Source organism: Hemiscyllium ocellatum, chromosome 14, assembly GCF_020745735.1.
Source record: "Hemiscyllium ocellatum isolate sHemOce1 chromosome 14, sHemOce1.pat.X.cur, whole genome shotgun sequence".
NCBI lineage: Eukaryota > Metazoa > Chordata > Chondrichthyes > Orectolobiformes > Hemiscylliidae > Hemiscyllium > Hemiscyllium ocellatum.
Window position 1 is genome coordinate 39,482,045 of NC_083414.1, and position 23,172 is coordinate 39,505,216.

The 23,172-nt window shown below is 40.2% G+C and overlaps 1 protein-coding gene across 3 annotated transcripts in view; it reads left to right on the forward strand.

Annotated features, from left to right (window-relative positions):
• The window catches only part of LOC132822357 (receptor-type tyrosine-protein phosphatase gamma-like), a 695,764-nt gene that overhangs the window by 507,730 nt on the left and 164,862 nt on the right, over positions 1-23,172 (forward strand). For all 3 annotated transcript variants that reach the window (XM_060835658.1, XM_060835659.1, XM_060835660.1), the window contains one exon: positions 21,496-21,680. In XM_060835658.1, coding sequence (XP_060691641.1) covers positions 21,496-21,680 — 185 coding nt within the window. The remainder of the gene's footprint in view (positions 1-21,495; positions 21,681-23,172) is intronic.

The window sequence follows — 23,172 nt, forward strand, 5'->3', positions numbered from 1 at the left end:
AGGCAACATACCATGCAGGATTCACAATCCTCAATTTTGAGCAGAGTTCCTCCAACAACCAAAGCCTGCTGCAGATGTGGTCACTGCAGCTCGCATTGGGATCAGCCTACTCCCACATCATACACCTACAGCACATCACCAGCCTCACCATCTCTACTTAGTTACTTCATTAATTTGCATAAACCTATGAGTTAATTAATTTATGAATACTTCTCTGTTATGTTCTTTTTCAAACTTAGTGCTAGCCAAACAGATCACAGGTTCCCTGAGGTGTCATTCCAGTATGTTTCGCAACTATACATGTGCCCCAAGTTTTATATTCACTCCAGGCTGCTACTGCTGCTTTTCCAACCGCTCCCCACAGACTGGCCTTGCTCCCTGAGATCACTGAAAAGAAAAATGTCAAATAACTGCTGATACATTGTCCAGAATTCCACTGGAAAAGCCTCAGAAACAAGACTTGGAGTTGATAGCAGAGGTAGAAATCTTCCTCAGTGTTAAGAAACCTACCAGCATTGGTGAAGAAATTCTGATAAATCAAAGAAGGTGAGGCAGAAATGAAGAATGTGTCTAGTTGAGAACATATTGTCAAGAAGGATGGCCGGGGGTATGCCTAGTAACCCAACATTAGATTATACTTTAAATAATGGGAACATTTTCAGATTTTCAATGATGTGTTCATATGTAATGAAAATTTGGTTATACAAATTAACCAAAATGATGACATTCTTCAAAGATGCAACATAGTAATCTATGGTGTGGAGGATCTGGTGTTGGACTGGGTGCACAAAGTTAAAAATCACACAACACCAGGTTACAGTCCAGCAGGTTTATTTGAAAGCACTAGCTTTCAGAGTGCTGCTCTTTCATCAGGTGGTTGTGGAGTATAAGATCAAAAGATACAGAATTTATCACAAAAGATTACAGTGTCATACAGCGATATATTGAACAAACCTAGATTGTTAAGTCTTTCATCTTTTAGAATGCAGTTTTTGGAGGGCCGGGTGCTGGCAGGTGGGACTGGATTGGGTTGGGATATTTGGTCGGCGTGGACAGGTTGGACCGAAGGGTCTGTTTCCATGCTGTACACCTCCTGGAATTCCTTTTAAATCACCTTCTCGAAATAACTTAAAGTTTTATACCAAAAGGTGTCATCTCAGCTCAGACAATGCATTAAAGGTGTAGGTCAGAGTCTATCTGTATCCCAATCTTTAGTCAGACCAGTTCTATTTCCAAAGTGGAATTTACAAAACCTTACATGTGTTGACTGCCTCCATTGACTGCCTGCAGATTGGCATTCTATTTTGCTCAAAAAATGTACAATCTGCAGACATTTAATGTAGGCAGTCAATACATGTAACATTTGTAAATTCCACTTTGAAAATGGAACACGGATGCATTCTAAAAGATGAAAGACTTAATAACCCAGTTTACTCAATATATCCCTGTATAACACTGTAATCGTTTGCTATAAATTCTGTGTCTTATGAACTTATACTCCACAACCACCTGATGAAAGAGCAGCGCTCTGAAAGCTAGTGCTTCCGAATGAACCTGTTGGACTATAATGTGGATGAGTGTGATTTTTAACATAGTAATCTAGGAATGTAAAGGAAGAGCCCAACTTCCTTGAGTTTAGTGACCAGGAATTAATCAATTGAAAGGATGTTTCAAAATATTACAGAACTTGTTCAATCTACAGCCAGGAATGGGAAGAACTTTTAGTGGCATAAACACTTTCATCAAATTGGGAAAAGGCTAGCAATGGAAACTTTATGTCCGTATAATCGACTGTTACTCATGGTAAATGATAAATCTTTCATGGAGTTTTGCAGAAGAGATGGTGATAAAATCAATTTGACTCCCAGTTTTCCTGACACAGTTGTTTCTAATAATGGACTGCAGTTTGCAAACATACAACTTACAGAATCTGTCAGGGAATATGGATTCATTCACACAACAAGCTCACCTCATTATGCGAAAGCTAACAGTGAAGCAGAATTAGGAATCAGAATTATAACGTAGCTCCTCAAGAAGAATCATGATAATTATTTGGCACTATTAAATTATAGATCATTGCCATTGCAGAATTGACTATCACCAAGCAACCTATTAATGTGGAGGAGACCAGACTTCATTACTGTGAAAACCATGACAAAACTTTAAAAATTTCTGACAAAGAAACAATCCAGGAACTTTAATCACGATCATTTAGCAAAAGTTGTCAATTCTTCACTCAGGAGGAAGAGTATGGATCAGAGACAAGCAGCAAGTAGGGATCGTTATTGAGAGATCAGAGCAGCCAAAGTTATGTTTGGTGGAAATATTATGAGTTATTATAAGGAGAAATTGAAGAACCTTAATATCTTTGACCAAAGAACCAGTATTGCAAGTGTTTTATACCTCCCAAAAACAATGTTGGATATAGCAGTGTAGGATCAAAGGACAATGAGGAAAAGCTGGGGCAAGCTATTGTGGTGGATGACAAGCTATGATCATAATGATTGCCAAAGTAGGCACAATGGGCCAAGTGGCCTACTCCTGTTCCTATTTTCTATAGTTTTTGTTTACAAGCATGACTATTCTATTTTGATGAAACACACAAAAGAACCACTGAAAGCTCGACACATACCGACCAAACTTAGCAAAGCAAATGCAGAATGTACCACACCATTAACCTCAAACAAATCCAAGTGAAATTGTAGAGAGTTGATAAACCACCAACATGATTATGTTCTAGACCAGACTGGACCCCCTCAAAGCATTTCAAGAAGGGCACCCACATCTGACTTTTCTAGTTGTTTTAAGCAAGACTAAAGTGGATATTCCAGGAGTGACATGGCTGGCCCAACCACTCAGTTTTAAACAAAATAGAATCTATTTAAACATAAACAGAAGAAAATTGCATTTAGAATAACATAATTATTTGAAAACCCAGCCGACTCTATTGCAACATAGTGATGCTGTTCCAAATACTTACAACATCACCATGAACACCACCTTGGTAAAAAAGGTAAAACCAGACACAGATTCTTACAGGAAAGATGGCAGAGAGAGAGAGAGAGAGAAAGAGAGAGAGGATCACCATGGAGCAGTTTCTTTGACCAGCAGCCTCAAAAACTGATTGCTTGCTAAAATTAAACCAAACCAGAGAAAAGCTGAGCTGAAAGAACTAGCCACTCCCCTTTCACTGTACATGTTTCTTTTTAAACTTGAAAACCTTTTGCTTGAGGCAGCATCAGTTAGCTATAATCAAATTGGCCCTAAAACTGGCAGTCTCCCCAAGAAGCCACCCCTTAATCACTGAGAATGAGACGACTGAAGCATCAGAGGAAGCACCAGCCAGGCTGCCTCCTGCACCACCCACCAACTCAGATACTGATAACTCAATGGGAACATAAGCTTTAGAAAGTTTGGGAGCACCTGATGAGCACTTCACTACAACAGCTCTGGAACTGACTGAGGGAGAAATGCCCCAGGCCATTGGCATTTAGAGAACTGCTGAAGACCAGGCACCTGCTCAGTGCTAGGCTGAAGAGCATACTGTAGTGTCAGCAAGCAGCAACTTCATCAGGATGTACAGGGAGGTATAGGAGAGGCATGTTGGAGATAATGATCCTCATTGTTCAGAGAATGCAGAACTGCAATGCGTCATGTGATTGTCTGGCAGGTTTTGACTGTCATGAAGAACCAACTACAGCCCCCTCAGGGTCCTCTAGATAGGCACACACATCTGCATTCCATCATCCCACTCATTGGTTCTTATGACAAAAGGTATGGAGACAGGAACACATCAACACTCTGTAGTTGTACTTTCTTCTCTCTACACAAGGAGACAGGGTGGTGCCAGAGGAGGGACTAAACACAATTCCTTTCTTAGCCTCCACTCAGAATACTCCATCTCCACACTCCTTTGCATCAAGGAGGGTCAACTTGCATCTAACAAGAAGACCCTCAACATGTCTTACTTATCCAGACTCAAGTACCCCTTATTCACCCAACCAAGGCCAATTAGTACTACTGCCAAACAAAACTGGGACTACACCAAGACATAATTGGAGGGGAAGGATGAATAAAACCTATTGAGGTCACTTTGGTGGCACAATTGACAGAACATTGTACAGAATTTTGCATTTTTATTTCTAAATCCTTTCACCTTCCATCTGGGTGTTTGTTTCTCTGTGTAGCCCCGAATGTCATTGTTCCAGCATGATGCACAACTTCATGGCCACATAGGATATACCAAGATAGATATATTTGTATGAGAGCCTGCTGCGTCATCTAGAAGTAAGATGAACACTGCATATGGAGCATAATAAGTGCTGTTGATTCCTTTGGTCATCCTGATATAAAATCTCTATTCTTTCTTATACTCTGTGTCCAAATGTATGAATGTGAATGAGTTGGCCTGTGTGTATGGTGCAGGAGGGTAGAAAACAGAAATGAAATGCTTTCGGATGGTGAGAGGGTAGGGATCCTGTCAGTCTGTGTCCTATAAAGTATGTGTCCTATAAAGTATGTGGCCTGACATTGTTGAGACCCATCGTCTCCTCCCTCCAAAGTCAAAGCACCCCACCCGCTGCAACTGTCCCCTTTGCAAGCTTTTGATTTTTTGCATGATAGAAGGTGACACTAAATCTCCAATATGTGGCTTGGAACCTCTACTTGCATGTGTCAGTAAGCTCCCAAGTATTGAATCCCCTTCTTGGTAGCCCTTCCCATAAAACCCATGGTCTTTATGCTTCCCCAGAATGTCATGCTATGCATTTGCACTTGTCCCCATTATACATCCAGTCCCTGGCCTAAGTTTTGTCCATAACAAATATAATTTATACTGTGACTCTTTGAAGCCAGTGTGCTCCTGAGTGTAGATAAGACCCTTGTCATCCATGCATTACTATAATGCCCACTACACACCATTGTCCCCACTTCACAATAGTCATTTCTAATTCCTCCTAGTCTGTAATCCCAAATCTTAAAGATTATCTGGTTGAATTTCCTTCCTATTGCAGCAGCTCTCTTGTCTCCCAAATGAATAGAATAGAATAGAACAGAATAGAGTAGAATGGAATATACTTTATTGTCACATTTATTCCTGTACTTCTGTACTGGAGTACAGTGAAAACAATGACAGCCTTTAATGGCACCACCTTAGGTACAATTACCAAGGGAAAAATCTTGGATACAAATAGAGGATTAAAAAGCAAAGTTGTCGCATTATTTAGAGTGTCTAAAAACTAAGTTTGAAATAAAATGGTTATAACAGAGTTAAAATATTTATATTATAGTCAGGTAAAAAATTTCAGATAGCAGCAGCTCAGCATGGTCTGATCGCCGGCGCCAGGTACAAGTCCAGCAACTGTGCCCCCACTCCAGCCTCCAGTCTACTCCTCACAGGCACCCAACTGCACAGTAAGTAGCGCTGTACCTGGACTCGCTTCCCTCTAGTACTCGGGTCCCCCCACTCCCCAGACCAGTACTCGGAGTCACCCCACTCCCCGCACCGGTACTCGGGGTCCCCCACACCCCGCTCCGGTACTCAGGGCCCCCCACTCCCCACTCCGGCACTCGGGGTCCCCCCACCCCCCGCACCGGTACTCAGGGTCCCTCACTCCCCGCTCCGGTACTCGGGGTCGCCCACTCCGGTACTCGGGGTACCCCCACTCCCCACTCTGGTACTCAGAGTCCCCCCACGCCCCGCATCGCTACTCAGGTTGCCCCACTCCCCGCTCCAGTACTCGGATTGCCCCATTCCCCGCACCGGTACTCGGGTTGCCCCACTCCCCGCTCCAGTACTCGGATTGCCCCATTCCCCGCACCGGTACTCTGGTTGCCCCACTCCCTGCTCCGGTACTCGGGTTGCCCCACTCCCCGCTCCAGTACTCTGGTTGCCCCACTCCCCGCACCGGTACTCGGGGTCTCCCACTCCCCGCACCAGTACTCGGGTTGCCCCACTCCAGTACTCTGGTTGCCCCACTCCCCGCTCCAGTACTGGGTTGCCCCACTCCCCGCTCCAGTACTCGGGTTGCCCCACTCCCCGCTCCAGTACTCGGATTGCCCCATTCCCCGCACCGGTACTCTGGTTGCCCCACTCCCCGCACCGGTACTCGGGGTCTCCCACTCCCCGCACCAGTACTCGGGTTGCCCCACTCTAGTACTCTGGTTGCCCCACTCCCCGCTCCAGTACTGGGTTGCCCCACTCCCCGCTCCAGTACTCGGGTTGCCCCACTCCCCGCTCCGGTACTCGGGTTGCCCCACTCCCCACTCCGGTACTGGGTTGCCCCACTCCCCGCTCCAGTACTGGGTTGCCCCACTCCCCGCTCCAGTACTCTGGGTCCCTCACGGGCCACTCCAGTATTCGGGGTCCCCCACGGCCCGCTCCGGTACTTGGGTTTCCCCATGCGCCTCTCCAGCACTGCTGCAAAGAGAGAAAAAGAAACAAAAAGAACAGGCGGAGCAGAGGACCTCCACTTGGAGCGTCTTACTCTGTCGCCATAAATGCCCCACCACCCATCAATAAGATGCTTAACAAGCAACTGCCAACTCCCCACCTCTTCACAAGAAACATGCTATACTGCTTATTAAAAGCATAAAAAATTAAGCTAGATATTCCCAACATTAGGATTGGAAGGGCTTGGAGGGATATGGGCTGGGTGCTGGCAGGTGGGACTAGATTGGGTTGGGATATCTGGTCGGCGTGGACAGGTTGGACCGAAGGGTCTGTTTCCATGCTGTACATCTCTATGACTCTATTAGGATTGGACCTGGCAGATCTCTCAGCCAATTCTACCACTTACTTCACCAGAGCACACTTCACTCAGACTCACTCGGATTCCACCCTGTTGTTATGCTTCTGTTACTCAGTTCTTAATCCTGTATTTTTAGTTTTAAAGAAAAGTTACTGCTACTGGGACTCCATCTTTAAATCAAGATAATTTGAATTTTTACTGTAATTGCTGATACAGTGGAAAGTTTTCATTGTTCTTTGTAATTTTCCAGCCAGGAAGATTTCCAAGTAGGAAGTGACAACTACATGGTATCAATAGTTTTCATGGCAGAGGAATAATGAAGATTAAGCCACTTAACACAAGAGGGGGCAGCCGTCTTGCTGTGACTTTTTTTCCTGTATGAATTAGTAACAAAGCAGATGCCAGAAACATACAGTCATATCGTATTAGTTAAGTTTACACGTGGAGAATGGCAATGATTGTGCTAATTACTTACAACAATCTAAAACCAACACCAGAAATATTTGATAAAATTTTACTATTTTATTCAAAATGAATTATCAGTTCTTACTTAGAATGTGATTTAATGTAAGAAGCAATTGATTGTTGAGTATTAACCTTTTTATTGGAGAATTAGCTGAAGGAGGAGCTGTATGAAGCAGAGCAAAGAAGCTGAAGTAACCTACATTCTGAAAATGATCTTACTAAGTTAGGTGGATGAGCTTTTCTTGCTTATGCTACAGCTCCATAAACCTGTATCATCCGGTTCCTTTGACGTTGTTTTCAGTGCTAACACAAAAATGGAGCTGGGGTTTTCATTTCGAAGGCCAAGTTAATGAAGTCAGCCAGCTCTCCTGCAGTCAGGCAGCTGATCAGCTGTCTAACTTTCTACCAGAATTAGGAAACTGAAATAGGAAGACATGCTGCCAGCCAATCGGAACTCTGCCACCTCCAGATCTCAGCAGTACCATGGAGATAACAGCTCTTGATACCCAGGTGGAGGATCACTGCCAATGTTCAAGTGCTTTTTTGGTTAGTTTCTAGAGTGTGAGATCCATTAATAATTGAGGGAACATCTCATTCCCAACTGTCATTTACCAATTGGATAGGCTGACTGTTGTCACTCAAAACTGAAATATTTGAAACCACGGCAGGATGAAGGCGTAAATATTGTTTAATTGACCATCTACTGACCTCAATTCATAGCATGCAGGATGATTGACCTTGGTTCTTCCCATCCAGAATGTAATTTCAATGGTGGCAGAAAGGGGACAATATCCCCATAATGCCAATCTACCTGATTATCTGCTCCTCTTGCCACTCTCCTTAGCACTTTTCAAAAGACAAGGATTGTGCCCTATGCCTTTGTAAAAATGACGTTAATCATGAATCAGATTTCCTTTTTCAAAGGTAATGATGTTGAGGCTCCATCTTTTAAAACTATTTTGTCATTTATTTTTCACCAAAGTACAAAGTTGCTTCTTGTTCTTAATTTCATTTGAAAACAGACATCCTGGAATCTGTGGGCGAAATTTAATGCCCTCCCCGTGCCAGTTTTGGTGACCAGAAGTATTCAGACAGGCAGCTGAGTATTGGGTAGGACCCCATTGCTTTCCTGCTTTCATCATGATTAAGTCCAGGGGAGGAAGGTCCATGAAGAGCCTTCATGCCTGCCGCATGAATTATGAATTGATAAACATTCCATTCTGATAATGATAGGCTATGAAATATGTTGTGCAGCAGAAATTCTATCACAACATATCTCACATTTATGAGAATAGACAGAATGAAATAGCAAGCGCTGAACTTTAATAAACTGTAGACTTCTTAAAGAACTTGTAGACCAGCAGATTTAAATGTTTTGACACTTTGGCATTTTTAATGCATTTATCCATATGTTTATATATACTTTTAACAATCACAATTGTCCTGACCTCTCCGAAAGGTGCCCTGGATCTAGCCAAAAGGATGCACTAAGTCTCCAAGATCTTCTCAAAAAATGTAAAACCCACAAGCATGTTTTTGGACTAATGAAAATAGGTTTATTTGAAGTAAGCTGCACTTTTACATGATCCATGGATGTGCAAAATTACAAACCATTCCTGCCAAAACTTATGGATGCCAGATTCAGGGTGGGACTTCGAGAATTGGAACTTCACTGCAATTTTGGCTAAGCTAGGCAGTCTATCATTGTGAAACATCAGATCCTGTCCTTCAAGGGAAAATGATCATGAACCAGACATACCATCTGCTGCAAGACCTCTAACTCTGCCCCAGCATTGCTTGTTGCAATTGGGGTCACTACAGAACCCCAACATCTTTCCTGCAGACTCCACACTGGAAATTAACAACAATAGTCAATCTGAAGTTAATGTCTGCATTAAACAATGACTCATGTCAATTTCAACATTATCCACATGGAAATCTGGAAATAGCAAGTTGTCCAATGCAGGATATTATTGACTGTGTACACACCACCATGTGGGCGACTTCACGTCACTCCATTGCCTTCCTGAAATGCAATGGCTTCCATTAATCCAAAGCAACTGTGTGATTACCGACAACATACCAGACAGCTCAGCCAGTCTTCCGGCCTCCCAGTCTTTTGATATTGCACAGCAAGTATCTAATTGGTTGCTAGGTGACCAGAGTTATCCCTTGCAATTTTGATTTAGGAGTCCGCTTTATAGGCTGTGTTCAATGGTGCGTTCAGCTTAAGTTCTCTATTAATAAAGCACTTTGGTTCTCGAGTAAGAACTCAGTTACCTGGACAGGATTAGTCTTTTTCCACTGCAGCCCCATTGGCTATTCTGCATGACAGTGATTTGCTGGCTGCTACATAACGTTCTTTGTAAGCGCCACAACACATTGAGCAATTATTGATTGAAGATCTTCAGCATTTTGGAGGGGATAGCCCTGATTGCATAAAGGGCTGATGAAGGGCTTATGCCCGAAACATCGAATTTCCTGTTCCTTGGATGCTGCCTGACCTGCTGCGCTTTAACCAGCAACACATTTTCAGCTCTGCATAAAGGGTTGACAATGTACGAGAACACTCAACACCTGCCTGCATCCAGAACTCATTACCAACCACTTAAGCCCTATTCCCTGTATTAACAGCCATTCCATCATCTTCTACAGTCCTTTCATCCTTTACTACTCTATGTCCACCAATGTTCAGCATCAATCGTAATGTCATCTGGCATTTCACTCTCTCCAAATAAAGATTTCAAAAGACTTTTTTTGGCTCATACAAATGGTCACAATAGTTCACCCAGATGTGAGAAGGCCTTAAGTAACTTTCTATTGATATAGCTGTTTAACTGAACTGTGAGGTGAATGGGGGTAGGCAGTGGTGGCGAAAGGGGCATTGTCATTTCCAATTACAAGCATCTAATGAGTTATTACTCATTAGCTGTTTGCGATTGGAAACATCTAGGACTTCAGGGCCTAAGAGGGCCTGGATTGCAGATTGCAGAGCTCAGCATCTGCCTTGGAAGTCTGACAGATGAAGTGGGATTTCAAGCACAAAGGAAAATATGGATTGAAGAGATGGCATGGATGCAGACCCTCTGTCTTCCACAAAAGGGCAACATGTTCTACTTCATTGCACAATGATGTCCATTTGAAGTACTGTGGCTCATTAGTCTTACTAATCAGCAAGAGAGAGAAATGGAAAAGTTCCAGGATTGGCGAAGTTCCTGTCCATTTGTTCACACAGCCTGTTGAGGACAAAAGAAATGATGAAATCTAAAATTTCCATTCCCTTGTATAAATATCTCATATTGTTGCTACTGGTTATTATTATCCATTTAGGTGACCGACTATCCCATGATTGACTGCAGAGTGCCAGTGAATGCATCAGAAGCCCACACAATTCCATAGCAGAGTGGTCTAACATCTGTAACATTTTATGGAAGCTCCTTGACAGATAGTTGAATATATTTGTAAAATGCTGATGGGCGAAAGGCAGTTTCTTTCTAAAGGCAGGCATTCTGAAATCTGTATTTCAGTTGTCTACTGCAGAGCTGAGGTAATGAAGGTGCAAGCTTAACCTACAGTGAGTCATTCCATTGGCTGTCCATTCTGCTTGCACCTACTTCTGCTCAGCTTTGTCCAGTACTTTAACTTAGTACCAGTTTCAGCACAAAGTGCTTACTTCAGTTTCGTTCATGGAGATAGAAAACAGTTAGGAAGTCCAAATCTGTACAACTACAGGGTCTGTCAAGTGAACAAATTGACAGAGAATGCAAGAAACAAGAATGAATAGTGAATGATTTCAAATGGTAGCAATGACAGATAAATGGCAGTGCAATGAAGTGCATTGCCAGATTGTCTGTGTGTATATGTATGTGTGTTTTGATGTCTGTGCATGATGCTTAAAATAAAAAGAAAAAAGGAAGAAAAATCCCTTCATATCCTTATGGCCTTCAGCCTTGCTATTTTCAATGTTGCCTGCTCTTTGACTCTTTTTGTTAGTGATGTTGATATTTGTATGTTTCACAGTATCAAAGCTTGCAACGCAGCAAACAGGCTCTTGTTATTGAAGATCTCCTCTGACCGTATACCAGTTTTTCTTGCAGGAAGACTAGCATTGGGATGATGTGTGTCCTGTTAAAAGATTTTGAAGATATATGAGACAGCTTAAGCACAGCATATACGATGAGAGAGGATGATGGAGCCATTAGGATGGTCACAGGTTCTGAGGCTGAGTGCAAACAGGAGGAGATGAATTGAAGTATTTTGTTGTGATTGGAGGGCCTTGCAACATAGGAGATTGGAGATTGAAGATTTGCTCATGTTGAAGTTAAACCAGATGAGGATTATCCCTGCAGGTTTTGCCAGACTGTATGAACATACAAACAAATGGACATATGAAGAAACATAACTTTCAGAGAGTAAAGGAGATGTCAAAAGGAGTGTAACTTTGTACCTTTTGGTAAGATTGTCCAATTTCTGTCTGCACTTCAGCCAGATCCTTAAACGACACTGCTTGCATTGATCTATCCAGCTGTCTCCCTCCACTGCTATGGTTAACTTGCTGGAGCAAGCATTTGATGGAAAGTGGATCTCTTGCTGCTTAGGTATCTTTTAAAAACGTCATTCTCAGAAAATGGGCATGGCTGGCAAGGAAATCATTGATCATCCATTCGTAGCTATCCTTGAAAAAGTGGGGTTTTCAAACCACCTTCTTGATCTGCTACAGTTCACCTTTGATGAAAATGCTTCCACTGTGCTGATTGTTCGGGAGTTTCGAATTTTGGCCCAGATTGATAGAGAGGTATTTCATGTGAGGCTGATACATGACCTTGTAAAAAAGCAAAATATTGTGATTGCAGGAAATCTGAAATAAGAGCAAAAATGGTATATATGCTCAGCAGTCTTGAAACATCTTTGAAGCAAGAAATAGAAATAATGTTTCAGAATAGTAATTACTTTTTGTCAGGGCTGAATTGGTGGACGGAATTACTTGCCCACTGTACACCAAAAAATAAAAGTCAACCCGATTCTCCCAATAATTAGAAACATTGCACAGAAATTTCCCTGTGGGCTTGGAGCCCCGGCGCATGATCAAATTTTGGTCAGAATTGAGGCAGAATGGGAAGGGAGGGAGGCAATGCAATTTCCACAACTTATCATATTTTAAATATGGATCTTTTGAAAACTCATGATTCTCATAGTTTTCAAAATCCTTCCTTGATATCATAATAATGAATTAATTAACTAGGAGAAAGGTTTGTAGAGCTCAGTGTTTGCAGCAATATCATAATTGCATATTTAATAAAACTTAATATTATATAAGGCAGAAGTTTTCAGATGCTAGGGTTTGTTGCCTGTTACCCAAAGAGCTGGCAAGGAACACATTTCTGCTAATACTGTCTACTCCACAACCATTCTATGGAGCATTAATTAGCTGGACATGGGACTTCTACCAGTCACCCAGGAGGAGAGCCCGCTTCAGAGAGATGCTGGCCAACTTAGCTGGTGAGCAGCTAAGTAGCTGAGTAGCTCCTTAATTTCAGTTGTGCCAATGGCAGCAGTGGCCAATGTTTAGACTACAGCTATTTGAATGTAAGAACAAGGAGTAGGAGTCCACTGTTCAGACCTTGTGCCTGCTCTGCTGTTCAATAAGATCATGACTAAAGTAATTGCAACATCAAATCTGCAATCCCACCTATCCTAATAACATTTCATACCCTTGGTTAACAAGAATCCATTTATCTCTGCTTTCAAAATATTCGAGGAGTCTGCTTCCAGAGATTTATGGTCTTTGACAGAACATTTTGCGCTTCATCTTTGTTTAAATTATGGCCCCTGGAATTTTAAACAGTGATCTCCAGTGCTGGATTCTCCTATAAAAGAAAATGTCCTCTTCACATCTTTCAATCAAGTTGCTTCTTACTCTTGTAAGCTCATGCAGTTACAAACATAGCCTGCCTAACCTTTCCTCTAAGACAACTCATTTCAGTATTAGTCTGGTAAATCTTGTCTCAGTTGTTTCCAATGCATTTCTTTGCTTCCTTCAATAAGGAGACTGTACTGTACACAGTTCTCCCCATGGGGCTGCAGTGTGGCGAGCACCGCTATCTCATAGCACCAGGAACTTGAGTTCACTTCCACCATTGGGCGACTGCCTGTGTGGAGATTGCACATTGTCCCGATATCCTCTGGGTGTTCCAGTTTCCTCCCACAGTCGAAAGATGTGCAGGTTAGGTGGATTCCCATGCTAAATTGCCCATGGTGTCCAGGAATGTTCAGGCCAGGTGGGTTAGCCATGTTAAATGCAGGGCTAGGGTGGGTCTAGGTGGAATGCTCTTCAGAGCAGTGGGTCAGTGTAAACTCGATGGGCTGAGTGTCCTGCTTCCACACCATAGGGGTCCTATGAGTCAGTGATCTCATCAGTGTCCTATATGAGTGAAGTATATCCTCATACTTTTGTGTTCAATTTTCTTTATCATAGATGATAATATTTCATTAACTTTCCTAATTGCTTGCTGTACCTGCATAGTAATTTTTTGTGATTCATGCAGTATGTCACCCAGATCTCTCCACATCTCAGCTCTGCAGTCTTTCATTGCTTTAATCTTCCTGTCAAAATAGAGTTTCTCATTTCCCCATATTATATTCCATTTTCCAAATGCTTACTTCCTTGCTTAACACTAACTATATCTTTAAGACCGTAACAGGCAGGAGCAGAAATAAGTTATTCAGCCCATCGAGAGGTGCTCTGCCATTCAATGGCTTATCTAATCATCTTCAATTCGACTTTCCTGTCTTTTTCCAATAACTCTTAATTCCCTTAATGATAACAAATCTGTCTATCTTAATCTTCAACATATTTAATGATCCAACCTTAGTAAACATCTGGGTTACAGAATTCCACATATCCACTATCGTCTGAAAGAAGACATTCCTTCTGATGTGTGTCTTAAATGTGCAACCCCTTATTCTGAGGTTATGTCCCACGTCCTAGACTCTCTCACATCTTTTTGAACCCTCTTATATCCTGTTCACAACTTTATTTCCTAACTACCATAGTGTCATCTGCAAACATGGCAAGCATATCTTCAAACAAGTCATGTATATAAAAATTATAAATGGTTGAGGTCTCAGCATCAATCCCTGTGGCACACCATTCATTTTATTTTGCCAAATGCCTTCTGAAATAGAATACTTCTCAGATTCTGAGAACCAGCATGCAGGACCAGGTAAATGTAGGGAAGAAGCACCCACAGTAGGCAGACCTAGTTGGGAGGTAAGGGTATGAGTGTGGAATGGATGTCACAGATAGAGGTACAGCCCCCTTCTAACAATTCATGGGAAAGATGACTTGCTAACCTTGTTCCTTGCATGGGATCTCCTGCCTAACTCAAAATAGTGGCCAGACAAGAAATGATCCTTACATGATCTTTAATTTCCTACTTAGTGACCTCACAACTGCCTTCTGTATCACCCTTTCCTTGTAAAGTTCTGGATGAGTGAGGAACAGGTGACCATTGACTGCAAAACTGTCAGTGGTAGGCTGTCAAATTCTGCCCATAATGAACATCAGAAAATTCCTCCCTGGGGTGTCTGAACTGAATTGAAACAGCCTGTTAATTATTAGTATAGTTAAATGTATTGGAATTTGCAAGTGGAAATAGTATAGTATAATATAGTATAGAAATTTATTGTAATTTGTATTTATGAAAATACAATGAGATATGTATGTCACAATAATATAGCACCATTGTTTCAATTATTTCCTATTATAGTTTCTGTAATTAAAATGGTGCCATATTATGGTGACTTAAAAGTTCAGCTTTTGTTTCCTCCATGGCTCCTGGGTTTCTGAAGTGGCTATGGAACGCTGCTTCTGAGGCTGCCCATGAGGCCACCAAAACAAGAATTTCTGGATCAGACCCACCACGCTGCCACTGTCAAAGTTGATACTGAAGTTATTATATTGCTACCATAGCTGAGAGGAACAGATTGGACGTACTAAGTTGCCAACTGAAGCCATTGCTCAAGGGGTTGCCACTTCAGTTATCATCCAAAGCTGCCACCACTACAGCCACTTCTGAAACTGCTGCACGGCTGCCAGGGGGGATGGACTAGACCAATCGAGTCACCGTGATGAATCATTCACTAAAGCCGCAGCCATCATGGCCATGAGGAACAAACATCTGGATTCACCCATTACCATCGCTGCAGCAGACCCTTGCAACCGTCATTAAAGTCATTTGATTGTCATGAAAAGAAATGTCACAGGCAATCAAAGTCTCGAGTAACTAGTTGGTTTGCCAGGTCAATGTTATCTTTCAGTCTGGATGGTCGGTTAATGTTTGCCTTTGCCATACTGGTTGCTTCTTCTTTGTCTCCAAAAAATCAACACATTCTTCTGCAAGAAATTATAATTCTTCTGCCATTGCATATTCTGCACAGAATTTCAGTACTAACAACCATGAATAACTGCCTGGTTACCACCAGTAATTTCTCATGGTTGCTATGCTACATTGTACAGCATTATTCCTGCAGTACATAAGAAACATGCTTTTAATTTGTAAGTGGGAGGAAATTAAGTTTGCGACAGAACAATATTCATATTGCTAGGTATCCTTCTTCAATGCCTATGAAACAACTGTAAAAGGCATGAATACTACTCAAGTCACAAATGCTGAAAATGTACTCTGTGAAAAAGCATTTTGCATCAAGATCTGTTCCCCTTGAAGAATTAACCAGTCACAAAATAGTGGAGTTGGATGTTCAAGTGATTGATGAATGATACTGTCTGATAATCTGCCACTTCAAACCACACATAATAAGAAAATAACAACACTTCAAAAAGAATGTCTTGGAATAATTTTATTCATCAGCAATCAAGTATAGGTCTAAGGTACAAAATCTTTTTGTTGAGTATATTTTTTTGAATATTTGCATGTTTTAAATCCTAAGTACTTTTGACTTTTAAATCTTTAATATGATTCACACCTTGAGAATATGTAACTGAGAATCTTATCAATTGGCATATATGTTAATTGCATATTATTTCTCACTTATTACTATTACGAATAATTTGCAAGACCATTCAACCAAGTAATCGTAATCTTTTCACCAAAGTGGTTCAGATGTACTCGGCAATATCTAAAATATCACACATGCTCATGTACATGCACACACACAGATTTTCACCTCCTTGGTGGTGATGAGGAAGAGCAAATTACTGTGCAGTCTAGCCCGAGAAAGAAACTCAGCCTCTTGCTGTCACACAGGCAACTAAATTCTGCGTGAGAAGCTGCATGAGTGACCTTTTTGATCCTCCTTTTGCGGTCCCTCAGTAGTCAATAATGGTCACTGGATATTAACCCTTTCTGTCAGGTGAGCAAAGTGTTAGTTTTCCTGACAGAGAAACCAGGGTAGTCTGTCTACTGTACTGGCGGGTTGTCAGCTCTTAGAGGCTGCTGGCCTCTGATTTGCCAGCACCTGAGGAAAGGTAGGACTTCAGTAGCAACACTCCTGATGCATAAGAAGCTGGTCAGATGGTAATTAAGTATTCAATTGGTGCTTGATCCAGGTGAGCTTGTTCATTCAGTTAATTGCCACTGAAGGCCACCTGCCTCAACACTGCGCACAAAGCATTAAAATCTGGCCACATGCACTGTATTATGCAAAGGAAGTTATTCCTAAAAATATTTTTTCACATTAAATATATTTGGCCATTCTGCACTTGGAGATTTCGGTCTATTCACTATCATGAATATGATCTAAGCATTTATATGCTGCCTTGGATGTTCAATGCAGTATCAAAATGAGTCTCTAAGTTTTGTCAATGTTTCATGTTTTTTAACTCTGAATACAGCCATAACATGTAGCAAGTTATGGATAATTAACTTAACATCTATTAACTGCAATCAGTTAATTAAATTGAAAATGCAGAAACTTGTTACATTTAAGATACCAAAACTAAAGAAAATGATGATAGTGGACCCATTGGCTCTGCAACCTTTCTGTGAGGTAATCCTCCTTTTGGTGTCAATGTTACAATAGCTGGTATTGTTGGAGTTAAGATCAATTAAATGAACACCTCCAGTTTCCATAAAAAGAACTTGTATCACATGCTGATTCAGAATGTCATATGTAAGAATAATATTGTAAAATTCCTGAAATTAATTACCAAATTAAGATAAGCTTGTGAATATCGCAATATTTAACAATTCCCATTTGCCCCAACTCCCATTTAAAGTTGTGCAAAGTGGAAAGTCCTGTTTCTATGAAAATTAATATTCCTGTGTAGTAAGGTATGATTTTATAGATAAATAAAAATCCCCCATCACCATCTGTCACAATTATTTTTGAGGAGGTAATTTTCATGAATTACACAGTTATGTATTCATGCTTGAAATCTCTGCTCTTTACCCCTGAATATCTGCCAATTCTAAAGCCAGAAACATGGCCAACAACCATTGGCAATGACTTCAGTGCATTGAACACATGAATATTTTCAAATGTGATATTGCTATAGAAAAAAAATTCAAGTACATTGTTCTTATTAATTTTACTATAGCTATGAAAACAACTTTAAACTGCATTGACACTGGAAAGAGTACTTGAGTTCCAACAATCTTAGTTAATGAGTAGTGATCATTTCCAACATATAACATAAATGCCACATGAGAAAACCTAATTTACAAGAAAATAAAATTGACCTACAGCATGTAAGTGTTCATGGGTCATTGGTCAATGGATGTTCTGTTGCTCCAGGTATTAATTGTATTTACTGCTGGACATAAATCAATAGCTTGTATCATTATACTTAATGAAGTTGTATGCTGGCATAGCTAATTATTCTAAAATGTAAATGAGCAGGTCTAGTTTGAGTTGGTCCTTCTAGAAATTGTGTTTTACCCTTGGTGGAGTGAAGAACCTGTATGGTCAAAGCTCAAATCTCAAAATGGTTCTGTTTATGTGGAGAAAGGGCCAGAGGTTTGTGTGAAAATCTTTTGCTTCAAGTGTATTCGGAATAATTTGTGGGAAAATTCAGAGTTGTGTGGCAGCGCTGATCCTGTTATGTGGGTGCAGGAGTTTAAATTAATCAAATCAAATGTTTAATTTTTTAAAAGTGTGTAAGGATTAGATGAAAGAAATGAAAAAGTTAATGTTCAGTGATGTGTACAATGAGAAATTTGGATGCTATTTAATAATCTTTGGGTTTACACTGCCATCTACTGTCCAGAAATTCACCTGTAATTTCTTGGCTCTCCACATTTGTGAAAGCTGGAAGCTAAATTTTACTATAATTGCATTAGATAAGGAAACCTTGTTTAGTTTTAAATGAGCTAGATCAAAAAGTTTTTTGTATGGTTTTGGTGATGGGGTAGAGCAGAATATGATCTGTGGTCAGTCGTTTTGGTTTCTGGCAATAAATAGACTTCATTCTGTTTCCAGTGTTCATGCGATTTAAAATCTCCTGTATTCTGTAAGGTTTTCAATTTTTTTTGTTGGCCTCTCTCTCGCCTTTTTATTATGTAAGTCATTTCCCGATTCTTTTAATGTCTTTTTATTGCTTCTCTGAGATAGGAATGTATGAAAAGCATTTGGATGTTCAGTCTGCTGAGCAATTCCACCATTCAAATTGATCATGGCAGATTTGTGCCTCGATGTTATTTGTTTTCTTTGTTCTGTATCCCTTGATAACATTACCTAACAAATATCCATTGATTTCAGTCTTAAAAATTTCAAGTCACCCAGTATTTACAACCTTTTGTGTAAATGAAGTTCTGATTTCTGTTCTAAATAGCTGAACTGTTGATCTAACATTTTTTCCCTCATGTTGTGAATTCCACTACTAGAGGAAGTGGTTTATTTTTAACTACACTATTAAATTATTTAATCATTGTATTAATTTAATCACCTATTGGCAAATTTTGATAGCAAAAGTATTCTTTCATTTGTTATTAATGTAGAGAAAAATTGATGGAGCATCACAGGTCCTTGGGGAACACTGATTGTTACAACCAATCAACCCAACAGAATATGCTTTTGGTTTTAATCTGGTTTTAATTTGGTTTTAATCTAATTATTGATCTGCATCACAAGGTGACCTCCAATTTTATAACTTATTGGCTTTGAATAAACTCTTGTGTGGAATCCCTTCGGTAATACAAAGCATCCAATTAGTCAGACACATCTTTTAGAAGTCCCCCCATACTCTCTTTTATAAGTTACTACTAGACCAAATGCATAGGCACTTTGTCTTGATGATACCTTCCAGCAACTTGCCTGTAACAGATGTGAAACTGATAACTTTGTCACTTTTTGGTTTCTCTCTCCATCCCTTCTTAAGTACTGGAATAACATTTGTAAATTGACAGTCTGAAACCACACCCCACAATCTAGTGATCTTTGGAAAATTATAACTAGGATACCAGTAGTTTCCTGATACATTGGGGTGGAAACCATCAGTTTCTGGAGAGGTTTCTATCTTTATAAATCCCATTATGTTCTGCAATACCATGCTATAGTTTGTAGCTTCTTCCTCCTCTCCCTCCATTAAAAAAATTGATATAATATACTCATTTACTAAGTCTGATAATGTGTTATGATTTGATATAAAACGTTTCTATCTTATTAACGATCTGTTTGCAGATAATTAATCAATTTCTTTTATGGTTGGAAATTCTGTTGCTCTTTCATTTAGATATGATTTAGAACCTTCTTAACTTGGTTTGCAGCTCAGATGAAGGTTCTATATCTGAAATGTTAATTGGGCTTTTTTTTAACATGTGTGATGAGCTAGTTGCATTTTCCATTACATGCTATTATGTATTTTCACTTCAACAAAATAATGGCCTTTGATTCAGCATGTCAGTGTACTCATGGGAAAGAAGAACTTTGCGCTTCTTATTTTAGCCTTTCACGTGTTAAATGCCGCAAGCAATCCGATAAATGGAGCTGAGGCTGATCTCACTTTGAAGCAAGCTAGTTCATTTGCTTAATTCTGAAGAAGGATCATCCGACCTGAAACGTTAATTCTGATTTCACTCCACAGATGCTGTCAGGGCTGCCGAGCTTATCCAGGAATTTCAGTTTTTGTTGTTTTAGAGGCTAGTTTAAGGAAACAAGGTTATTTCATTTAAGTCAGTTCTTGAATGGAGTCTCCCAACTTTGTAAAACATGGAACAGTGATATGCAAATTGATACCTTGCAAATCGTGAAATGCAGGTACTGATTTCATTGTAGAATGTCATTTAATTGCTGATAAAGCAGAGAAAAAGGACAGCAAACCAGTCAGACCCAAGTGGTACATTAAGTTAGCCAGTGTCTGAGGCAGTGGTTATCCGCCTGGAATTTGGAATAATGAAGTAATAAATTGACTAGGGAAGAGAAGGAAATCTTCCTTTTTAATGTAACACAATAGTCATAACTCTTGGTTCTTAGGCATAAATAGATTGGCTAATTTGTATTGACCTATTTAAAGTTAGATTCATAGTGTGGATCTTTCATCTGTCAGACATATGACATTGCTGCCCATATAAAATTTGTTGCTAAATAGTATTGATGCAATAATTCAAATACTTCTCATTTCAGTCATGAGTTCCCTGTGTACTAAGGAATTTTAATAAGCTTGATATACTCCTTTCTTCTTAAGCATTTTTTAAAATTTAAGAGCAAAATCTATGACAGTGTATGAAAGGTGCTAATTGCCACCAAATGTTTAATGATTGTTTAATTTTAGTCCTTTACTCAAAGCAAAATAGTCACATGGTTGTTAATTTGGACAATCTAGGCCAGTCATTTGATAAAATGAAATTCTCTTCCAATTAATTTCTAGCTCCCAAAGTGACTTAATAATTCATTACAAAAATCTGCATTTGACCCTTAGAGAATATTGCTGTTTCTGCTTGACTTAGGATAGACCATAGAAATAAGTAGTTTGCAGCAAGTACAGACATTACACCCCAACCTAACTTGGATGTGTAAATTGCGCACTTCAAACATTTATATTCTGACCCAGAGAATACAATTTTACTGAAACATGAATGTTTTAACATTGTTTTCTTTCTTCCTACTGAGAATTAAATAAAATTGGTTGCTAATTAAAATGGCAAGTGATTAAAACTATTTAGCTGTTGATTTTTAATAAGCTTAATGTTAATTCTGGAAGCTGCATGTCAGGAATGTCAGTGTCAAGAAATGTATGCAGTTTTCTCCTGAAAGCAAGGAAAGCTCTGAGACTTAAATATTTGGCAGTAACCAAAAGGATTAAGATTTTATTTCTGCCTTTCAGTATGCAGCAGCCCTCCAGTGAATATGACCGTGCAGCCAGTGAATAGGACTTCTTTACTTGTCACATGGAACAGGCCAGAAACCATCTACCACCCTCCCATTATGAACTATTTGATCTCCTATAGTTGGACAAAAGATGAGGGGGAGAAAGAGCAAGCTTTCACCAAAAAGAATGATCATAACTTGGTAAGTACCGCCTTAGACAGAGTTTGTTTTTGTTTGTTTCCAATTAAAATTCCATAGTGTTTATTGATACGCAGTCTTGCACCTCAATTTTATATAAATTATGTTATATTGCTATCACTTGAGAGCAGCTAAACACAATAGGTGGTAGTGTCTCCACCACTTAGCACGGAAACCTGAGTTCAAGAGAGTGCCACCTCTCTTGACATGTGTAATAACATCTCTAATCAGGTTGAGCATACCTTGAGCACAAATAAAGAGACATCAAGCTCTTTGATGCACTGATGATGATACTATTCTGTCTATACCTGACATATGCTTCCTTCTTTTTCTTAAGCAAACCCTCAATTTCTTTTGCCATCCAGCATTCCCTATACCTACCAACTTTTCCTTTTATCCCATACAGGAATATACTGTCTCTGTATTCTCGTTATCTCATTTCTGAAGGCTTCCCAATTTCCTGCCATCCCTTTACCTGCGAACATCTGCGCCCAGTCAGCTTTTGGAAGTTCTTGCCTAATACTGTCAAAATTGGTCTTTCTCCAATGTAGAACTTCAACTTTTAGATCTGGTTATCTTTTTCCATCACGATTTTAAAACTAATAGAATTATGGTCGCTGGCCCCAAAGGGTTCCCCCACTGACATCTCAGTCACCTGCCCTGCCTTATTTCCAAGAGTGGGTCAAGTTTTGCATTGTCTCTAGTAGGTACTGAATCAGAAACTTTTCTTGTATATGCTGAACAAATTCCTCTGCATCTGAACCCTTAACACCATGACAGTCCCAGTCTATGTTTGGAAAGTTAAAATCCCCTACCATAACCACACTATTATTCTTCCAGATAACTGAGAACTCCTTACAAATGTGTTTCTCAATTTCCCGCTGACTGTTAAGGGGTCTATAATAGAATCCCAATAAGGTGATCATCCCTTTCTTGTTTCTCAATTCCATCCAAGTAACTTGCCTAGATGTATTTCTGAGAATATCCTCCGTCAGTGCAGCTGTAATGCTATCGCTTATCAAAAACAACACTCCCCCTTGTCTCTTGTCTCCCTTTCTGTCCTTCCTGTAGCATTTCTTTCCTGGAACATTAAGCTGCCAGTCCTGTCCATCCCTCGTTTCTGTAATTGCTATGATTATCCCAGTGGAGAAAGTGAGGACTGCAGATACTGGAGATCAGAGCTGAAAATGTATTGCCGGAAAAGCGCAGCAGGTCAGGCAGCATCCAAGGAGCAGGAGCATCGACATTTCGGGCATGATCTATCCTGTCTATATCTGACATATGCTTCCTTCTTTTTCTTAAGCAAACCCTCAATTTCTTTTGTCATCCAGCATTCCCTATACCTACCAACTTTTCCTTTTATCCCATACAGGAATATACTGTCTCTGTATTCTCGTTATCTCATTTCTGAAGATTAGATTTCCTACAGTATGGAAACAGGCTCTTCAGCCCAACAAGTCCACACCAACCCTCCGAAGAGTAACCCACTCAGACC